The following is a 23050-nucleotide window of genomic DNA, read 5'->3' on the forward strand; positions in this document are numbered from 1 at the left end:
TCCTCATCCTCCTCCAACTTTATTGACAGTTTAAAATTACATATCTATGTTCTAGGACTTAAGTTGCAATTTCCTTCCGACTTAAAAACTGAGTACAAGCAATGATATTCTAACAGTAGTCCAAGTGATATTGTACAAAAATATCTGATTTCTGTGAAAACATTCTTTTTTGCAAAGTGTTGCTGATTTCACGTCTTCCACTATTGTACTGGATAATTTAAGGTAGAAAGGACTAAAATGACTCCGTAATATTCAGCATTAACAAGCACTGTTTGCTGAACCCTCAAACATGACTTTGAAAAAAGTCAAACTAAATAAAATAAAAAATACAAGAAAGACGACTCAAAATGTATGATTTCTGGAAGTCAAATTAATTCAAATATACCAATATAACATTTCCTTGTAGACACACACACTTTGCTGTGAGATGCTAGTGGGCACCAGATCATAATGGACTTCCTGCGATGAAAATGGTCTTTCTTAAGCCTGCTTTTTTCTCCGTATAACCACAAAACAAAAGAAAACAAAACACCATAATTGAGCCTTGGCCTGACTTCTCTCTTACATTTGATCTAAGGTTCACTTCCGTGAGCCCAGAGGTTCCCTGTGGCGCGGGATGTCCCAGTAATGGATCTTTTCACCAGTGGCATGGAAAGGGGTCCCTTAACAAAGCATCATTCATTTCACTTCTACCTAAATCAACATTTCCTTTTAAATGCAATATGATTTTTTTTACCCCTTTTCTTCATAAAGGAAAAACAAAACTCAAAGCTGCTCACTGGCACGGGAAAGGCCTCTGTTTGCCAGCTTTTGGCCAATGAAGAGGATTCAGAGAAGAGAAACAACCATCAATCAGGAAAGGAGGGGCGACAGAGGAAAGAAGTTACGCAGAAGCTTCAATGGTGCATTCTCTCGCCAGGTGACCGGTCTTGCCGCAGTTGTAGCAGTTCACCTCAGTCGCCTTGCTGCACTGCACTGCCACGTGACCAATCTCACCACACCTGCAAAACAACACGCGTTTTAGTCTGCCACTCAATTCAAAGCCTTCATCCAGCATTCAGGTCTGTTTTTCAGTCTTAAAAAGTAGTAATCATTTATTCCAAAATATAAACGGTATCATTTCCTCTCATTCATGTTGCTATGTCTTTAGAAACACAGGTTCTTAAAAAAAAAAACAAGAGAGCCTATAATGAAAACATCTGTAGCACGCACTCACATGGTGCATTGTGTTCAGAAACTACACAGAAAAGAAACTTATGCGCCATGAATCTGGACATTATTATTAAATATTATTTATTTTGGGGTGAACAACTTCTTTAAATGCCCAGCTCTGATTGGACTTACCGGTAACATTTCACCTTGTCACACAGCTTCTGGATGTGTCCAAACCCCCCGCAGGAGTAGCACTTCTGCTCGTTGGCGTGGTCACAGTCGCGTGCCACATGACCGGCTTTGCCACAGTTGTAGCAACACTGCTCTCTTTCCTTTTTGGGTTCTTTGCAGTCTCTGGAAATATGGCCACTCCTGTGGCAATTGTAGCATGCTGTATTTGAAGCAGGGAAAAGTTTTATTAATGTAGATTACAAACAATGCAACAGATCTTTAAGTTCTTACTAATCAAAGCGTAGTGAGGCAGAGCATCTTACCATCCTCAGTCTGTTCACAATCTCTCGCAATGTGGCCCTGCTCTCCACACCTGTAACAGAACAGATCTACGAAGAGAAAGAGCAACATACTTAGACTGAATCTGTCTAGAAGCAGCGCTATGTAAATAACTCAAGAAGTCCTACCCTTTCCTCGTCCCCGGCCCCGGCCACGACCTCGACCAGCATTAGGACAGTTCTTGATCCAGTGTCCAGAGCGGCCACATCCAAAGCACTCGCTGGTACTCATGTCCATTATCTGTGGAGATAAAGCCACAAACTCTGATTTAATTCATGTGAACCATAAATTTGGGTTCATTTCCACTGTGACATTTTTATTACATTTAAAGAAGGGTTCATATATTTGCGATCACTGTATTCATATACCATGCAGTCCACACAAAAAAAACAACAACAATATGGGACAATCACTGGAATTGCACATTTATGACACCCAGTAATAACTTGATTATTATTTCCCAACTGTCCAAACAAACATAAATCTAAAACTTTCCAATCTCATAGAAAGCATCTATTGTAAATGGCATATGTGTCCTAGCACCAACACTACTGCTGAAGAACAACAAATAATTAACAGGGTTTTCACAGTAAAAACAAACAAATAAACAAAAAACTATAAACACTCACTGTTTTTACCAAAGTTTCATGAAGGCCAAAACACCTACAGTAATGGTTTAACACCTGTACTAATCAGATTACGCATCAGCCTTTGGAAATAATAGTACATAAGCTAATTTGCTTTCATCGGGGGGACACACTAGCAGAGTATGCATATGAAATCTGCATGTGTTTAGAGATGCATAACGTTAGCTGTTAAATGACACATGACTGAAGGACAGTCACATGTTAATGCTCTACAGCCTTAGAACCTCAACACTGGGCCTCATCATGCATTTTCACACAAAGATTTCACACAAACACTCAACTCTATCGCTATTCTGTCGCGATGTGTGTATTCATGAGTTGCTGTGGGTTTTATTTTTGGAACTGCACATGAGCACGTGCACTTACATGAGACTTTCCCGCGCAGCCACGAGCTACTGCAGGCCTCAGCTACCTTAACGCGCGATTAAACACACTCAATGCACACACGAACACTGCGGTTAACATAATCACAGCTGGTATTTAATATGTAGCGGATCATGGAGTTAATATGGACAAAATCCATTGGAAATGTGGGCTTATCGCTAACAATATGTGTACTCACCTATAGCGGAACACTAGCCTGTTAGCTGTGACTCACTGCTGTTTACTCCTCCCTTCAGCACTGCGCATGAATCCACTGAGCGACAGATACAGTAGCCAATAAGAGACCCCGATTCAGAGTGTGGTGACCAATGAGGATCGAGTGTCTGGAGACGCCCCTCCATTCTGTCCAATCACTGATCGAAAAGAGACACTGTCCTGCCCACAGCAACAAGAAGTTGAAATGTTCAGAACGGAACATTATAGTTCTGCTTTCTGTTTTTGTCGAGTTCTGCAGTCTATAATAATGTACACAGAGAACTACTGAAATAGAAAAAACACGTTTAGCAGGCGGTGCGCTATTCCAAAAATACACATCGGTTCGCTCAGGGCTCGTAACTTCCTAAGCGCTGGTCTAGGATCAGCTCTCTAGAGTCAAACCTAGTAACGTTAGCTAAATCTTTTTAAAATAATAGGAGTGGTATGCGGTCGGACTTCAGCAAAGCCCTGAACTGAACACACTGCTCTTACCGTCTATGGCTCTTACTCTTCCGGCCAGGGGCATAAATAGAAGAGCAGTATTCAAACATATTAATTTATGAAATTATTAATTTTAAAGTAAAGTTAGCCTATTAAAAACCCATACTAAGCATTTAAAACGATAAAAGGGTGTATTTTAAAAACAACATCCATATCCACAAAGTCCTAATACTCTAACTTTTAGCTTCATACAGTACTTACCGAGTGCGCTGCCTCCTTTATTTGCTACAAACACGCAATCCTTAATTCTTTTGGAAAAACAGACAATGATTGTTCATTTTCATGACTTTTCGTTAAATTATACCTACGCAGCAACATGGCAACGCGCTGAATGTTTTTAAATTATATTTCAGAATAATTCATAATGACTATATGACTGATCAGTCATATAGTCATTATGAATTATTTAGAAAAATTAAAAATACAACCCCGTCAGAAGTGCCCTCTGTCACTCAAATATCTGTTTGTTTGAGTGGGTGAGGGAGGGAGGGGGAGTGACGTCATTGTCGTTTCTTCAGGTTATGGCGGAGCTGAACTCTTCAAACTTTCTCTGGTGAGTGTTTATCGCTACCTGAAATTCGTTTTATGTTCTGTAATGGTCGTATCACACATCTGTTTTACGCCTGGTGGTATAAACATATTTCTGGCTAGTGAAGTGTTTGTAGAGTTTGCTGTTCGTGTAGAGAAGAAATAGGGCCGCGGAGGGAATAAGTAACGTTAGCTGCTCGACAGTTCCTTCAACACTTCATACTAGTTTATCTCTTTATACGTTTGTAATAATAGTGTATGATTTGCCTGAGAATAAAGGGTTTTCCATTAAAGTGTGTAAAACCCTTACCGACTAGACTTCTGTTTGTTTGTTTGTTTTGAATCCACACAAACAGACGTGCGTTTATACAGTACGACAACATTAAGAACTTACGTGCAAAACCGCGTTTGTTTTGTTTTTATTAAATGTACAGACTCTGATAACTACAGCAATACTATTAATTTAATGCAGTACATGTGTTTGATCTAAACATACTTGGTTGTGTGTTATTTTGACAGCTCATTAAGGCTAACTTGAAGCAGGATTGCCTGCATGTTTGTTAGATTCAAGTTTCTATAGTTTGTCAGTACATTTATGTAAATACAGATTTCAGGTAAGAAATACCACAGAAACTGAATAGTCACATGCAAGATAACAGCATAGTCTCCATTGTATGAATTAAAATGACACTGATCGTTTTTAAAGCAACAAAAGGGATTCAGTCAAGAGCAGCAAGTGATTCTCTCTTTTTGTTGTAGTTTGGTTAATACAACGGTAAATATTAATTATGGACACAGACAGCACCAGGTATAGACCTTGTGGACAGATTAAATTACTGACACACATCTAGGTTTACCCCAGGTGTTGGGCAATGTTTATTTTCAAGCCCTGAATACTTAGTTTCTAAGGTTGTTTGCATCTTCTTAGCAATATACTCAACCATATAAGTTATACTGTTATTTATGAACCAGTTCTTTAAAGCTGCCTAAGGGACTGTTAACATCTGCATGACAAAATGTAAAAGTGTAAGATGTAAAGTTTTTATTTGGTGGGAGTAATAGTAGCCTTTTGAACTGCCATCAAAGTTCAGTAACGGCAGTAGTTTATTGGTTTTGTTCAGTCATGCTGTACTGAAGAGTTACTGAATATGATTTAATGCATTATAGTTTACTAATAACATCCAATAATTGACCATCCTATACCACTAAGCTAGTTTATAGTTGTAAATATAGTCATTCTCCCAGAATATATATATATATATATGCAAATTAGGGCTTTATGATGTGTCGTTTAAGCATCGATATCGCGATATACGAATCCACGATAGTCACATCACAGGATGTGCGATGTAGGCTGTTGTAGTTGATCCTTTATTCATTAACTGTACGAACCAGCTGCTCCCCAGCCCTTGACGAATGTGATTCGCGGATTAATTGCACAGCTTAACTATCATAGAGTGAAACTTTATCGTTTGCATGTGTTTTTAAGTCCTGTCAGTTTAACAGGGCAGAGAGAGAGACACAGAGAGAGAGAGAGAGAGAGAGAGAGAGAAAGCGAGAGAGAGAACGAGAGCGAGAACGAAAGCTAGAGAGAGCGCACGCGAGAGAGAGAGAGAGAGAGCGCCCTGGCCGAACGCTCACCGTCTTCAAGTGCTGTCTTGCTCTCTCTCCCTTGCGCTTATTAATCAATTGACACGATGGTGTCAATGTTTAAATAATTTAAAATGAGAATGTTAGTGTGCTCACCCCATTTTTGTTTGTAAGAATTTTTTTTTATTAGATTTCATATCGCAATATATATCGCAGAAAAATAAAATATCGCAATGTTATTTTTTCCCAATATCGTGCAGCCCTAATGCAAATGATACATAGCATATATGGTACACGTATCAAATCTTTCAAATCAATAGGTGAAGCTTTAAAAATGACTTTGATCTTACATTTTTGAGTCTCTGTATACCTACATATAATATCAACTAACTTCACAACTTCCACTTGCACTGACAAAGCTTTATTGTTTTTTAGTTGTCCTCTTTCACAGATAACTTTTGTCTTTTTACTCTGTAAATACATTTTCAATCAAGCATCAACTCTCTCACAAGAAGCAAATTGCCGTTTCTCTGTCTTTTATGGCACATGATTGGCCAATTTCATGTGCACACACTCTAAACTCAGGATCGGAGCCTGAGCTGACAGAGGAAGTTGACTATCAGTGTTTTGGTTACAAACCAACAAAGCCTGATTGAAATGATTTGGTTTTGTCAACTCAGAACTCATTCTGTAAACCTGAGTTTGTTCAGCTAGCATCATGGTACAGGCTGCAGTTCTCACACTTTCTTTTGTTTTTGTTTTTCCCAGACGTGAGTGCTAGAGGGTATTGTAATGGAGCAGCTTCAGGGAGCGTGGAGGTCCATCACCAACGGCCTGGGAATGAAGGAGTCTGTGTTTGAGAGCTCATGTGTGTCTCCTGTGATCCAAAGATTGCCATGCCAGCCCCGCTCCTCAGACGACTCCAAGACCAGCCGCACCATACGAGTCTTCCTGCCCAACCAGCAGCGGACCGTGGTGAGAGAGCCGGACTCGATTTATGTTCATGATAGTGTCAGGGAAAATTCATTATATTTCACAAATATTAAAATAAACACTTCAGCCAAAGTTGCCAATGTATGATTACTGCTAAAAAATTCAGTAGTACAAGTGAAGAAATACACAGAATGGTATGGTCAAAGCTGTTTTAATTATAGTAATCCAGTTTTATTAAATAATTTCCTTTCATCAATAATCTGTCTCAAACTAAACTTAACTTCTTCCTTGGAAGATCTCATTATATCAGGCTGCTTGCATATTATTGTTTAAAGGATGTGGAAATTAAACTCATCATTAAACTTATCTTGTGTGTTTTTGTGCTTTGAAATGATGTCCCCACTCCTGAAGGTGAATGTGCGGCCAGGCATGACGCTCCACAGCTGTCTGATCAAAGCGCTGAAGGTTCGAGGGCTCCAGCCTGAGTGTTGTGCTGTCTTCAGTCTCCATCCGGGACAGAGAAGGTCAGTTCATGCAAAGGATTTGTGCAAAACCCTTTTTTTTTTTTTTATTAGCAGTATGCGCAAAACAAAGACTTTAAATTACAAATATTGTGCACTCTTATTACTATGAAAGGGAGAAAAGTGCAATGTATGGCAGAATATGTTGCACCTGCTAAGAGAGTCATCTGCTAGTCGCTAAAGTCACTGCATCACTGCAGCTGCCGTTAGAGGCTCCAGTTGCCATAGAAACAGATGGTGTCCAGAGATGCATACTTAAAGTCCCCATGAAATCAAAATTTAATTTGTTTGGCTTTTAGTATAAATATATTAGACTTATAATTATCTATAAGCTGGTGTGCTCCAAAACGATGACAAAATTCGTATTTAGAATATATAAGCATTCAAAATTTATTAATTCTCTCACTTCCAGCAATATGAATCAATGGTTTTGATGAAGTCTGTCCAGATGCACACTAGAATCTGAAGCGTTCCGCCCCCAACACTATAAATATATGCTGAACTGTGGCTGAAATAGGTCACTTGTTCACAGAATTTGTATTTTCTAAATGGCATGTAGTGCACTATGTAGGGGATATGGAACGATTCAGACAGTGTAAATATGCTTTCTATTGGGTCGAAAGTAGCACACACAGTCTGCTCTGGTCCAGAGACACAATATCGCGGAACGAATCATATGCTTGAGTCACGCAGACCACAAAATGTGTCAGACCCTTCTGAATTCTGTACAGAATGGGACTTGGTATCACTCTGATATCGCCACTGTCCCGTGCACTGGGTTTCAGGACCGAGTCCACGCCCAAGCCCATTCAGCTTCACCACTGAAGTAATACAGAATTTAGCTTTTCTATTAACAATACTTTTTGTTAACTTTGCCATATTTCTTTAAAATAATAATAAATTCTCATTTAACTTTTTTACACCTTTTTGTTTAACCTATTGTGAGAGTATGCATTGTGAGATCAGTAAATCGAATCATGATGTGAGTTTCTCATTGCATATAGACACATTACGTATATCATTATCAATACATTATTGGTTCAATTGTGTTAAATGGTGCTGATGATGTTGCGTCACACTCATTGTGTAGTGTACTTGTAAAACTCTATACATTGGCCTTTAGAATGAAATAAGATGTATGCAGTTTCTGGTTGATCTCATGAGCTAGCGTGTGTTTATGATTACAGCAAGAAGTCTCGTATGGACTGGAACACAGACTCTACCTCACTCATTGGGGAGGAACTTCTAGTGGAGGTTTTGGACCATGTTCCCTTAACCACACACAACTTTGTAAGTGCTGCTGAGGGTTTTTTGTTTGCATGTTATCTCTATCTTGAACATTTAATTTCACAATTAAAAGAGTCCTTGATCTATTATTTATTTCATTTTCAGGTTAGAAAAACATTTCTGAAGTGGGCTTTCTGTGACATATGCCAGAAGTTCCTGTTAAATGGTTTCCGTTGCCAAACATGTGGCTACAAGTTCCATGAGCACTGCAGCACAAAAGTGCCCACGATGTGTGTCGACTGGACTAACATCAGACAACTGCTGTAAGTGTTTCTTATTTACTCGCAGATTATTTCCAACAACTTAAAAATGGGGTTTACACAATAATAATAAAAAAGTTTCCATGATATGATCAGATGATTTATCAGTCAGATTCACTGTAAAAAGTCCCAGTGTTCTTAATTCAGATGTTACATCATTGTACCATTAAAATAGACTGATGAACTCATTATGTGCTGCCTGCTCTTGGTAAGTGCAGTTGTTGGTGGTTCACTTACTGTGCACTAACAAAATATGCTTCACATTCAGGTGTTTCAAGCTTAAATTGTTTATATGGTAGGAAAATGTCTTATTACAAAGAAGTGAGAAGAATTATTCCAGAACGTATGACACTGATCTGAAAATTGACAGATTGTTTCCGACTCCTGGTGAGAGTGGGACTCCAGCTCTTCCTGCACTTACATCTCGGAGAATGAGAGAGTCTCTGACGAGGATCCCTAGCAGGTAAACGCTGCACTCATCTCAGACTGTTTTGCCCCCATTCAGTGTTATTTTCTTAGGAGATATGCTGTCTCTCGCATCACATAAATTATCAGTAGTATGGGGTCTTGAAGAGGATCCTTTTTTTTTTTTTCTCTCATTTGGACTTGGTCTTGACTTGGACTCGAAACTTTTGGACTTCGGGTCTTGTCTCGGTCTCGACTGGTCCTGGTCTTGGACTTGACTACAGCTCTATCTGCAGGATCTTAAAAATGTCATGAAATGCATTTTGAAAATTGGTTTATAATTTTATATTATAAGGTGCACTTATAATCTTAGTATGTTTTTTCTTCAGAATGGTTGTAATTTAAATCTAAATCATTTACCACTCTGAATTTAGGCCGCTGCTGTGATTGGCTAACGTCTTTGCATTTAAGCATTACATGTGGAACTCTCTTGATACTTTTACTGTAACAAGCTCCAAGATGAACTCCTCTAGCAGCGCCGCACTGTAGCCGAACGACCATGTCTACCGACACACAATGCAACGCGATTACTGCAATCTCACATGTACTTTCATTATAACTTACACAGTGAAAACGTGGGTAGCACTTCATTTTACAGTCCTTTTTCTCATGTACATACTATGTACTTATTGTAGTAATTACAACAACTAGGTAAGAAGTAGATATTAACCCTAAACCTAACCCTACCCCTGTAGATCCCTTATATTACCAGAACTTTCTTAGGTACACTGTAAGTACACTGTAAGAATTTGTATTGTAAAATAAAAAACACAGTGTAGATTATGGACTCGGTGAGCAGTGTAAACCGTGTCATTGATTATAACGGATGTTTTGGTGGAAATGCAGAAATCAAATCATTGATCGGTCTTGAATTGACTGCTCCAGCGATTATAAAGAGAATGATCTTTTGATCGCTTTCTGTCAATAAAATAATAAAAAAATAGAGAACAGATGTTTTCACGCTACTAACAGGAACAGTGTGAAGTTGATCATTTAGTCACTAGCTTGATTCACCAATGCATGTAAGAGAACGTCAAAGAACATCTGCACATGACTTGTTACACATTACACCCATCACAGGTCATAATCGGCATGAACTGGAGTGTCCCATTATTATACCATTCCCCCACCACCCCCAGATTTCTATGATGTTTGTGACCCTGGACCTCAAAACCTTGAGAAAAAATTTTTAAATTGAGATTTTTCTACATCATCTGAAAGCTGAATAAATAAGCTTTCGATTTAGTATGGTTTATTATGATCGGACAATATTTGTCTGAGGTACAACTATTTGAAAATCTGGAAGCTGAGGGTGTAAAAAAATCTAAATATTGAGAAAATCATCTTTAACGTTGTCTAGATTAAGTTCTTAGCAATGCATATTACTAATCAAAAATAAAGTTTTGATATATTTACGGTAGGAAATTTACAAAATATATTCATGTAACAAGATCTTTACTTAATATCTAGATAGAAAAGTCAATAAGTTTGACCCATTCAATGTTTTTTTGGCTATTGCTAAAATATACCCCAGCGACTTAAGACTTGGTTTTGTGCTCCAGGGTCACATTTAGTCTCTAGATACCGCAACTGTCTATTTTACATAACACTGTCCATTAATATGCTGCAGTCTGAGATGTGTGTTCATTTGTCACATGTTTCCATTAGCTCTGTGCACAGTCATTCAAACCCTCACGTCTTCAGTTTCACCAGCACTAACCCCCCGTCTGGAGCGGCTCTGACACAGAGACTGCGGTCCACCTCCACACCCAATGTCTGCACCACAGTGGCTGTCGACAGCAGCCAGATTGAGGTAAACTCTATAAAACCAGCCGTCCCCTTGCTTCTCAAACTCCAGTCATGAAGATTATTTGTTCTTGACATTTCTCTATCCTGTACTTCCACCTTTTTTTGATCTCCACTTATCTAATTTCCACAAGCTTCATAAAATGAATTAAAACGAGCAGATTTGCCGATCACATCTCTCTTTCATTCCTCTTCACTGTCATGTTGTTACACGCTGCTGGGGAGTAGCCAGACACATCTCCGAGCTCCTGGTGCCATCAGCAGTTTTGTTTGAAGAGAAGAGTAGGTATTCTTCTCTTCAGTAAGGTTGTGTTTAAAACAGTTGCCTCGCTGCCCAGGCGTAAGGTTGTGGCTTTACGGATAGATGCACTGCAAACAGTTTGCAAGTTTGGATGCAGCGTGTGTTTGGTGTGAAGTCAGTCTCTGAGCTTAATAATTCATTGTTCCTGCTATTAATTTCCATGTTGCAATAAAGTCCACTCTACAATACAAAGCTTGTTACTCTTTCATTTTTAAAAGTTCATCCCAACAGTATTTAGTCACCCTTGTTGTGTTCCTCAGAAAGAGCGAAGTTACATCCCCATCGGCTCGGATATTTATAATATATTTTGAACATTTATGTAAAAGTTTATAAACACAATTACAGTATCAAAATCAAATTAAACAATTTAATCTACTAATTCTGTTCAAATGCGTTAAATGCTGTATTTTTCTGCATGAGCTTTGTTGCTCTATTTATTGCACAGGGAGATATGTCTACTGTCACCTCAGGTTTTGGTTGTGTGATGTCTAGTGGTTAATCTACACCTCGCCAGAGACCATACAGCAGCTGCTGCAATAGATTTACGTTACTATACTTATTTAGCTGACTCCTTTCCAAGACAGCAGTTATGAGCAGCATCCCATGATACTGTGAGAAGAAAGAGTATGAGACAATGGGAAGTGGGATCTAAAAAGAAACCAATCAGATAAACCAACAAAGTGGTTTGTGTCCAAGCAAGCTCTTAAACTTTCTTTTTCTGCCTTTGTTCTGTGCATGTATAACTACAAACCCTTTCTTCGTGTTGCTTGATGTCAAGAATCAACTCTCAAAAACATTAAGGACATAAGAAGGGAATTATAGGATGGTAAGTAGAAGTGCAGTAGAAGATGATCTAGTGTGTGATTAGTTGTGTTCAGTACACATCATAACATCAGAAGGACAGCTGGAAATAAATGGTTATAAAATGTGCAAAATGTGCTTCTGTCTTGCAGTGTGCTCTGGGATTTGCTAGAGTAAATATAATGAGCAATTTTGTGTACATTTCTAAATATTTTTTTGTTTGTCTTTCATGTAGGACGCCATACGTATTCACAATTCAGGTAAGAAAAAATCATTTGAATGCAGTAAAAATGTTTTTGCTGTAGTTTAGTTGTATGGCATGAATATGGATCAGGTTCATTTTTTTTTGTCTCTACAGCTAGCAGTTCTCCAGATCAGAGTCCTACAGGTTGGAGCCAGCCCAATATACCCACCCCGGCCCAGAGAGAGCGGCCTCCGTCCCTGAACCCTCAGGAGAAGGTCAAAATTGTACGTTTTATGTAGCTGTTTTTATACTGTTCAGTCATTTGTTAATTAGTATTGTGGGAAACTCAGATGTTAAGACCAGGAGAATTGGGTATGTCTCTTCATTGACAATGTGCTGTTGTGTTTGTGTTGCCAGTCATCAAGTCTACGTTGTAGTTAGGGTATATACATTTTAGGGGGCTGTCCTTAGAAGTTAAGACAAAGCACTCAGTACACGACCAAGACTCTGGAGTGTCATCAGTCTAATCTAATCAGCTAAACTGTACCAGTCTGTATATGTCCTTAACACAGAGATAAAGAGAAGTTCACTCCCATAAAAAAGCTCAACCTCAGACAGTGGGGCAGGGTCTCAGTGTCAGACGGCGTGCTGCTGGAAGATTTGATAACATGATCATTCAGACGAGGTCATCATGCTGTTATAGCAGATCTTGAGTCTTCAGTTTTTATTCCCAGAGTGTAAATACAAAAAAATATTCATTACAGTACTGAGAATTTAGTTGGTAAATGGGTAACATTTATAATATGTTTCCTTTAACTAACATGAACTTAGTTAACTTAATTTGTTTGTAGTAACTACACAGAACTTACAATGAAAAAAATACTAATGCATTATTCAAATTGAAGGTTGTACCTTTTAATATTATTTAATGGACCAGAGCTTACAATGAACAGTTTTTATTAACTAACATTAACAAATATTATTAAATACTGTAACAAATGTATTGCTCTTTGTTAGTTAAGTTTATTTAATGCATCAACTGATGTTAACTAATGGGACCTTGTTATGAAGTGTTACCAGAAAATGTGTAGAATTGTTTTGGATGTAAATAATAATAATAATGGCCACGAAAGGTTTCTTGATGTGAAATTATTACTGTTTAGCCTACTTCATTAAGTGCTTGACATTAGTTACTGTTTTTTAGCGGCCAAGGGATAAGAGAGACTCCAGCTATTACTGGGAGATTGAAGGTAATGAGGTGGTGCTAATGAACAGGATCGGCTCGGGCTCCTTTGGAACTGTACACAAAGGGAAATGGCACGGTAAGCATAGGTTAACTGCTTCAGTAAAATCTAGCTGTTGTGACTGGGTTAACTTACACTATAACACGCTGTAGGTGATGTGGCTGTGAAGATATTAAAAGTCACCAACCCGACACCCGAGCAGTTTGAAGCCTTCCGCAACGAGGTGGCAGTTCTTCGGTGAGATATTAATATTGATTGTCAACAGGTCACGGTCACCAGGTCGAAAGGGATGACCTATTTAGAGCAGTGTGTCCATGGCACGATATAACAAAACCAATATTGCAAACAGCCGTATTACAGTAGTTAAAGAGCCAGTAAGATGAAAATTCTAAGCTTCCTATCACGGTTTATAAGTCCTGTACATTAGGTTTAAATCCATCCAAGGTTAAAAAACATTGTCATTTTGTCAAAATATCATTTTAAAATTACCTCAATTCTCAGAGATCCCCAAACGGTTCGCACGAAACTGTTCAAAAGATTCGGTTTCCTTAAACCCCACCTTTCGGTAGCATACTGTGTTCTGATTGGTCAACTATCATAAGCAGTTTGGATTGGTTGTTCCGCACACACCTCCACGGTAAACAATGCGTTAGCATCTGTTTGGGGTGAATTATGTCTCATTCCTCTCACCGCGAAGCAAACAGTTAAATAAAAAACTTGAACAGTATTGCTGCTTTTTCTTCTGTGTGGGTGTATTCAAGCCGCGTGCTTCAGTTTGAATCTGAATAGCGCTTCAGCGCGGGGGCGTGGTCACATTATATATAATGAAGGGAGACATGAAAAACAGGCATCGCGTTGTTTTCATATGGATTACTTTATCACAGAATATCTGTTTTCGGCAGCACTTGTTTAGTTTTAAAGTAGACATGTCAAGCTTTCTATAGATATCTCTCTCATGTCTCTTCATTGAGTATTCACGGAGTTACACTTCATTTTAATGACGTGTTTGTACATGACGATCAGCGCAGACAGCACACATACTGATAAGACGCTCGGGAGAAAACAAACCCATAACTTCATAATCATACTTTGTGTTGTGATTCGGAGATGCTTGTTGGTCTAAATAAAGTTGGTAATGAACCCTCTTTTATGGCCAAACGCTTTGAAAATCCCGCTGTACTCACCGAGATTAGAAAAGCAGTCATCAGTGAAAAAGGGATTTGTTGTACTGCTCTGGTATTGAGGTGAAAATGAATTTTAGCCATTGGTTCTTCTGATCTTCATTCTTTGACAGTGAAAATAAAACAAAATTGCCTTTGCAATTAAAAACACACTGTCTCCTCGACATGATGCTCTCACACCAACCAGAGCGTCTGTGTGGGGGGGTGGGGCAGGTCAGGGTTCAGTTTCTCTCAAGACGGTGGGTGGAGATTATTATGCAAAGTGCTTCTAGTGACGTACATAGAGATGGGCAAAAGATTTGAAATCTATAACGACTCGTTTCAGCGATTCAGATTTACTTTAGAAGCCAATAACTTTATAAATCATGTACTTTTTGGTTTAATTACTTTGCACATTGTTTACACAGATGGACAGCTACATCATACACTGTAATACAGGTAATTTTTGATTTCCCATCTGGGTGGCTCTTTAATGTCCTGTCCCTGTGTACTCATTTGATGGTTACATTAAGCTACCATGCATTGAGTGTGATTCTGATCTGATATATTTTATCTACATATATTCTAATACAACTTAAACCTTTATGAGTCTTATGAAGGAAAATGTATTTGTTAAAGAGAAGAATATTTACAATCACAGTATTAGCAATAGCAGTATTAACATTAGAAGTAGTATATGCCCTTAACTATTTTCCACCACCAGAATTGTTTATAATTTTCACAAAAACTTTCATGGTGACCAGAATATTTTGATGAATATTCAAAAAAAGTACAGAGCTTTCATTAAAAAATAAAATAAAAGCGTTGTGATATTTATTTATTCATTTTTTTTTTTTTTTAGCAACACCTGAATCTCGGGCAAGTTGTTTAATAAAAGCAACATTTTGAACAATAAGCTGAGAAAAGGGTAATTTTCACAATTGCTAGTTTGCTTTTTTTTTTTTTTTTTTAATGAATTTAAAAGACATAATGATTGTTAGCTAGCTAATGATTACCCAAGGGGTATCAGATAATTTCCAAGTAAAATATTATAATATATATTATATATAGAAGTATTTTGCAAGCTCATGTGTCTTTTAAATTGAATGACTTGCTGTTATGTCACTGTTTTGCAAAATGGAAATATGAAGTGTGACTTTAAAAAATAACATTGAAGGAATTTTTCACCCAAAAAAGAAAATAATGGCAGTAAATGGTGCCCTTGTTTTTGAAGCCTAAAAAACTGCATCCATCCATCATAAAACTACTCCACATACCTCAATAAGGCGAGATTGCCATGTTCACATACAGTAGGTAGAACAGTAGTATGGGTAATACTACTATTAGAAGTTGATCTTCAGGTTCCATATGCAGAGCGAAATGAGAACGGTCCAGCATTTAGAAATAATTCTTATTTCTAAATCACGCTGTTGTCTCATGCACACATGTTCATTGGAAACAGTGCAGCCGTTCACTGTGCCATATGGCGCGAGCAGCGGTCCACTTTGGCATATTTTTGCTCATTATGTTTTTTTTTATCTGTCGATGCTGAAACATGCGTGAACTACAAAGCCTGTTTTCCCTAATGAACACCAGTTAAGCTTCAAATGGGCAACATCACGAATATGGAAACATTTGGATTTCTCTAATGAGAGAGCCCAAACTTTACCTTATTATTTTATTTTATTTTTTATAACTAAGCATATATTATTATTATATACTTATTAATATTTATTAATTAGAATATTATTTTAATTCTTGTTATGTTCTGATTAATTTGTTTAATTTAAAGAATTTGTTGTAAAGTGAAGGAAACTAAAAAAATCCTGTTGGTACATTAGCCTATTACATTATTAGGCCTGCCATTATAATTTCTGAATGTAATAAAATCCAATTTATAGACTTAAAGATTTGTTTTTTTTATCTCACAAATTTAATTTATTCTTTAGCATGTTTAAAAAAAAAAACATGCAGCAAATGAAAATAGGCAATTAATCAGTAAGAAATAGTATTGAAATTATTGAAGTTGAATCTAGTATAAAAAAAGGTTTTAATTGCTTAAATTATATCTATGAATTAATAATGTCAACATGACTTTTTCATCCTATAATTTTTTAAGAGCTGTATTCGTTTTCCGAAACAAACCACCCACATTTTTCTTTTTTAAATCTGTTATTCGGTCACATATCTCCTACAACTGAGGATTACAAAGGATTACAAAGATTACAAAGGCGCTGTCAGGGGAATCAAAATATAATTACGTCATCATTAAAGTTGCCAGTTAACTTCAGGAATGGAAAATAAGGGCTAATTGAGATTATTTATTTATTTTTCTTCATTTATAATGTTTCTTCTTTAAGAAAATAAGGGACAAAATAAGGGACAATCCAAATATTTGTAATAATAATTTTTTAATAATATAGGCCTATATCTGCCTGCAGTTAAAAAGTTATCATATTTGTTTTGCTTCACCCATTTATGTAGGATACAATTATTAAAAACAAAATTAAATGAATAATGTTATAAATAAATGCCAATGGCATGAGTAAATTTTACCATCATAGAATTGGGGTAGTAATTTAGGAGGTAAAAATACTCTGAAATTACAAATGGCATGGGATTTTAAAGCATAACAACTGAAGGTCTATGAAATGTTAGTCAATAAAGAATTTTTTTAAACAATGGCGCTTAAATTTTCAACCAAAATATTATTTCAACCATATAGCCTGTGAATAAACAAAATGCATACTTTTCAATGAAAGAACACCTAGGTTGTTGTTTTTATTTTTACTCTCTATTTAACTGCATGGACTTGCAATGAAATACGTCTTCCTTCAAGTAGCCTGAATGTTTTCCTGCCTAGTTAAATGTTGGGCTCATTATCAATGAGTTGTATTCGCCTCAAACTGATTTTGTAAAATGAAACCGCGGACGGTGAAGCTGGGTCTGATAGAGCAAGTCACGCTCGCTGTGAAGCGGGAGCAGCTGATGGAGGATTCCCCTTGGTCTTAAAGCCTTCCTCAAACACCTACCATCACAAATATCAATTTTCAAATCTGATTTTCACAGAAAGAATGATTAATTATCAATTGATAATTTGTTATTATTATGGTCTTGTGGAAATAATGCAAACCAGATTCCAAAAAAGTTGGGACACTGTACAAATTGTGAGTAAAAAATTGAATAATTTACAAATCTCATAAACATATTTTATTCACAATAGAATATAGATAATATATCAAATGTTGAAAGTGAGACATTTTGAAATGTCATGCCAAATATTTGCACATTTTGGATTTCACGAGAGCTGTACATTCCAAAAAAGTTGGGACAGGTAGCAATAAGAGGCCGGAAAAGTTAAATGTACATATAAGGAACAGCTGGAGGAACAATTTGCAACTTATTAGGTAAATTGACAACATAATTGGGGATAAAAAGAGCCTCTCAGAGTGGCAGTGTGTCTCAGAATTCAATATGGCTAGAGGATCACCAATCCCCCAATGCTGCGGCGAAAAATAGTGGACCAATATCAGAAAGGAGTTTCTCAGAGAAGAAATTGCAAAGAAGTTATCATCATTTACAGTGCATAATATCATCCAAAGATTCAGAGAATCGTGAGCAATCTTTGTGCGTAAGGTTCAAGGCCGGAAAACCATACTGGATGCCCGTGATCTTAGATGGTGACCACTTAGATGGTACTGCATCACATACAGGAATGCTACTGTAGTGGAAATCGCAACATGTGCTCAGGAATACTTCCAGCTTAGACATCTGGAAAGGCACCATCAATGCTGAAAGGTATATCGAAGTTCTAGAACAACATATGCTCCCATCCAGACGTCGTCTCTTTCACGAAAGACCTTACATTTTCCAACATGACAATGCCAGACCACATACTGCATCAATTACAACATCATGGTTGCCTAGAAGAAGGATCCGGATACTGAAATGGCCAGCCTGCAATCCAGATCTTTCACATATAGAAAACATTTGGCGCATAATAAAGAGGAAGATGCGACAAAGAAGACCTAAGACAGTTGAGCAACTAGAAGCCTGTATTAGACAAGAATGGGACAGCATTCCTATTCCTAAACTTGAGCAACTTGTCTCCTCAGTCCGCAGACATTTGCAGACTGTTATAAAAAGAAGAGGGGATGCCACACAGTGGTAAACATGGAACATGGAACATAAAGGTTTTTTTTGGGGGGGGGGGGGGGGTAGTAGTTCTGTATAGCTTGTGGGGGTCAAAATAAAGGTGTGAATGTCATGCTCTTTCATATGGACAGTGTCTTATGAGGGTTTCAAACTTGCAGAGCAGGTTTAGATGGCGTTTAATTTCAGAGGAAGATGCCAAAGTATATAAAATGTTGTGTTAATTTTATTTTGTTGCGCCCAAACAATGTTTTTTTTTTAGAGTGTGAAATATAAATTCTCACAGAATGTAGCCTATTCAGTACCAAAATATTGAACCATCCCTTTATGATTTCTAAATCCCAAACAGAGTCCAGACATCAGAAAAAGTATCCGTCTAAGAACATGTTTTGTAGGCTATTTTTGATCTGAGAAATACACATTGCGTTACAGACATGACAAAAAAAAGCAGTTTTGGGAGACAATATTTGTAGACTTCATGTGATTTACAATACACAAACCAGAAGCAACAATATCTGCAGAGAAGGGTTGACCATTCTCAAAACATAAAATATTAATTTTATTTAAATTTAAATTTTTGTGTTTCAAAGGAAAAATCAATGGACCATTCTGAAAGCAGAATTTATGCAAACATGTATAGATGCTTTAAAAACTTAAACAGAGATGTCTAGAGGGTATATTTAATAAGTCTGCCCCACTTAAGATTTTTCTAGTTGTCATAATTCAACTTATCGCAGGTTTATATTAAATTTACATCTATAATCCATAATGAGCCTAATATATTCCACACTCAAGCACATGCATTAAGTTTGCCACAAAGCACAGGCAGAAGTAGCCTAATAATTGTAAAAAAGAAACCATTTTATATATTTATTAATAAACAAATGTTTTCTTGTCTGCTGCAAGATGAAATTCACAGTGCTGACTCTCTCCACATGAACGTGCCTTTAAAGAGAAATGCAACCTTCACAGATTACATAATGCTTTCGTTTTGAATTGATTTGTTTAAAAGTATAGACATTTCAAGCTTTCTGTAGATATATTTCTCATATATGTGAGACACCCCAATTTTAAGTTATTTCATTTTCAGGAAAAAAAAACTCAAGTGATCGAGAGGTCGCCCCCCCCTGTTATCCATGCACATTAATAATTTTCGCACAAACACTTGAATATGAATAATAAGTCACATTTTGCATTATAAAGTAAATTATTTTTTGCATGCAATTATTCAAAATAAAATCAAACAAGATTTTTTATGAAAATAAAATATGTAGACAAATAAGAATAAATGCTGTGCTCAGCATCATGTGAGCGTGCAAATCTTGCACTCTGATATTTTACACGCCTTCATTTAAATGCGGCTGCAATTTATTTACTTATGTATTTTACGCAAATTATATGAAAGCAAGTAAAGAAGGCTCCCTTTAAAATCACTGAAGTTGTCAAATAATGAAGCTCTTTTTTACATTGTGTGCGTTTTGTTGATCATAATGAGATAACTTGAGTTTAAACATGAGGACGTTTTATTAATCAGTCCATTCTTTAGAGTTTCAATGATTTAGCTAAATTGTGCAGATTTAATTTGTTTGTTTCTTGTTTTAATTAGGCCTGAATAATGGGAGCTAAATTACAGTGCCTCACGTTTTGCTAAAATAAAGAAAATAATGTATAAAACACGTAGCAATTTCTCAATCAGTGTACAGACAGATGTCTTTTCCCAAGAAGTTATCTGTCAAAATAAAGGACAGGTAACGAATAACAAAGTAGTGCATGACAAAAATGCATGTTGTTTTATTAAAGGAATGTTAAAATATAAATAAAAATATAGGCCTAATATGTGAGAATATTGATATTTTGCATATTAATCCATGTAGCCTAGCTCCTAGCTCTAATGCTCCAATGCAAAGTAAACCACAATTATAATAACACATAATTCACATAATTCATATTATATAAATAATACTGCACACTTGCTCATCTGTGAATATTAAATATTTTAACTACAGTGTTTTTCTTTACTTTTCTTTGACTGCAGCCATCAAATGTAACACATCGGTGAGGCAAAGCTGATGGCTATTTGCGAAAATGTGCTTTGATGCTCTTGTTTGGTAACTTGTGGTTAAAGCACCACTCAGCGGTCAAAAGCTGCAAATGCACTTTGCAGACGTGGCGGTGGCGGCACTCGTGGCGGTAGAACCATCATTATGGTTGGCCACCTACTGTATGCCTAAACGAACCAAACTAAGGGAGGAAAATGGGACGGGTTCCGAAACCTTGGCTCCAAACGAGCCAAAAAAATATTTCGGTCAAATCGACCACCCCTGTAGTACTGCATAAATGGTACGTTTGCATTCGATGCATCTGAATATTTGTGTTCTGTTGTCTTTTTGCTGCCAACAGGAAAACCAGACATGTCAACATCCTGTTGTTCATGGGCTACATGACAAAAGACAATCTTGCAATTGTAACGCAGTGGTGTGAAGGCAGCAGTCTCTACAAACACCTCCATGTGCAAGAGACCAACTTCCAGATGTTTCAGCTGATAGATATTGCCAGACAGACCGCTCAGGGCATGGAGTGAGTTTCACATCCTGAGACTGATGGATGTGTCTTCAATCAGTGTTTACAATTTCATTGTTTATGTCTCAACAATCATTTATCATTTTTAGTTTTTTTTTCCTCACAGCTATCTACATGCAAAAAACATCATTCACCGTGACATGAAATCAAACAGTATCCTTTTATGATACATGAAAGTAGTTTAATTCTGTTCATTTGCGGTTTAAAGGCAAATGGGATAGGTTTAGGTGTCAGCTGTTTAGCTACAGTTAGCATTCAGTTTTTTAGCCACTCATAGAGCATGATAGAGCAACATGATGCATATTGCACACAGGTCAAAGGTGTAGAGTGTAGCACTGGCAAAAAAATTGAAAAAAGGTGAATAACAGAATTTTGTTTGAGCATTTCTTCCCCTGTATTAGGGCCATCAAATGGTTGGTACAGTATTTACTGTATAATCTATATATTAAAACCTGGTTCAGGGTTCTAGGTAGTCCAGGAAACAGTTGTTGTTGTTTTTTTTTTAAACTTCTATTAAATTTGTTAATTGCTGTTTTTAATGCATTCTACAAAGACTGGTCAGAAATGATAAGATTAATTGTGATTGTTAATATTATTATTGTTGTTGTTGTTGTTATTATTATTATTATTATTATTGTTATTATTATTATTATTATTATTATTATTATTATTATTATTATTATTATTATTATTATTAGTGTAGTAGCAGTACTTATTTTGGTCCTTTTTGGGCTATTCCAGTGAAGATCAATCTTAATGCATAATGTTGTTCTAGAAAGTTATGTGCAACAGTTTAGAACAGTTTCATCCCAAATCGCAGGTCTCCTTTGAACAAAGCAAGGCTCACGTATACAAAGAGTCACTTTCGGATGAGCATTACTAACCTCCACAAAGCCCTTTATACATATCAAATTATTCTTATAGTGTATAGGGAGAAAAGATCAACTTAGTACACAGTAAATCTAACAGCCATTTATTAATAGGGTAACCAGTGTACAGTATTTCATTTTTTAAATTTAGGAAATAACATCCTGTTATTGTTGTATCATGTTTAATATTTCTTTCATCCAGTATAAATGAGTCATAAATGAGCTGTTTTTGGATAGAAGGAGCAACCTTAATGCAGGCTGCCAATGGATTTTGACTTTAACTCAAGAACAGACATCTTCTTACATGAAGGCCTGACAGTGAAGATCGGAGATTTTGGGCTGGCCACAGTGAAGGCCAGGTGGAGTGGTTCTCAACAGGTGGAACAAACATCGGGATCTATTTTATGGATGGTCAGTGCATTGTTCAGCATCTCAGATTCTGCCTGATTCATTCCACTCTGAACATGTATCGGTCATTGAGCTTTACCCAAAATTATACTCTTCTCCCCTCAGGCACCTGAGGTGATCCGAATGCAGGACTGCAACCCATACAGCTTCCAATCTGATGTGTATTCTTTTGGCATTGTGCTGTTTGAATTAATGACCGGGGAGCTGCCCTACTCACAGATAGCAAACCGAGATCAGGTAACACACACGAACCCTGAAGTGCTGCAAAACAGGCACATGGGTTACCCAAGCTATTAATGTTATATTAGGGTTTAAATAGCTAACTTGAAATATGAAAAACATTTCTGCAGTTGTAGAGGGCAGCAATTGCGAATTGTTCACAAGCCTCTCTGTAAGCAAGAGGCTAATCTGAGGCTAATGGTTTATCCAGCATGACTCTGCATACATTTGTGGACCTGCATTCAGTGTCTCTCCCAGTCTGACCCCCGGCATGTAAATTTAGACATGTAATCTAATCAGGGCCCCAGAGACTCCAGTCCACATTTTGGCCTCACTCCCTAACCCCTGCCCTG

The 23050-nt window shown here is 37.0% G+C and overlaps 2 protein-coding genes across 7 annotated transcripts in view; one reads left to right on the top strand and one right to left on the bottom strand.

Moving 5' to 3' along the window:
- LOC113068642 (cellular nucleic acid-binding protein) lies at positions 1-3843 on the bottom strand. Of its 3 annotated transcripts, XM_026241430.1 has the most exons (6): positions 3591-3843; positions 2872-3068; positions 1791-1902; positions 1647-1712; positions 1345-1543; positions 1-1001 (listed from the first exon to the last, which is right to left on the bottom strand). In XM_026241430.1, the coding sequence occupies exons 3-6, from the start codon at positions 1897-1899 to the stop codon at positions 884-886; spliced, it is 492 nt and encodes a 163-aa protein (XP_026097215.1). In that variant the 5' UTR covers positions 1900-1902; positions 2872-3068; positions 3591-3843; the 3' UTR covers positions 1-883. The 3 variants fall into 3 exon arrangements, with proteins under 3 accessions (XP_026097215.1, XP_026097217.1, XP_026097216.1); XM_026241432.1 differs by lacking the exon at positions 2872-3068 and having other exon boundaries at positions 3591-3831; XM_026241431.1 differs by lacking the exons at positions 2872-3068; positions 3591-3843 and adding an exon at positions 2676-2867.
- Positions 3839-23050, top strand: part of raf1a (Raf-1 proto-oncogene, serine/threonine kinase a) — a 24646-nt gene continuing 5434 nt past the window's right edge. The window contains exons 1-16 of one of the 4 annotated variants that reach the window (XM_026241426.1): positions 3839-3942; positions 6276-6482; positions 6852-6964; positions 8149-8251; positions 8354-8511; positions 8879-8971; positions 10678-10786; positions 11008-11061; positions 12117-12141; positions 12240-12349; positions 13270-13387; positions 13462-13546; positions 21022-21198; positions 21308-21354; positions 22363-22481; positions 22584-22715. In XM_026241426.1, coding sequence (XP_026097211.1) covers positions 6300-6482; positions 6852-6964; positions 8149-8251; positions 8354-8511; positions 8879-8971; positions 10678-10786; positions 11008-11061; positions 12117-12141; positions 12240-12349; positions 13270-13387; positions 13462-13546; positions 21022-21198; positions 21308-21354; positions 22363-22481; positions 22584-22715 — 1626 coding nt within the window. In that variant the 5' untranslated portion in view covers positions 3839-3942; positions 6276-6299. Of the gene's footprint in view, positions 3943-6275; positions 6483-6851; positions 6965-8148; positions 8252-8353; positions 8512-8878; positions 8972-10641; positions 10787-11007; positions 11062-12116; positions 12142-12239; positions 12350-13269; positions 13388-13461; positions 13547-21021; positions 21199-21307; positions 21355-22362; positions 22482-22583; positions 22716-23050 lie in introns of all 4 variants that reach the window. The other 3 variants (XM_026241425.1, XM_026241428.1, XM_026241429.1) reach the window with 3 other exon arrangements.

The sequence above is a fragment of the Carassius auratus genome, linkage group LG48F (genome assembly GCF_003368295.1).
Source record: "Carassius auratus strain Wakin linkage group LG48F, ASM336829v1, whole genome shotgun sequence".
Lineage (NCBI taxonomy): Eukaryota > Metazoa > Chordata > Actinopteri > Cypriniformes > Cyprinidae > Carassius > Carassius auratus.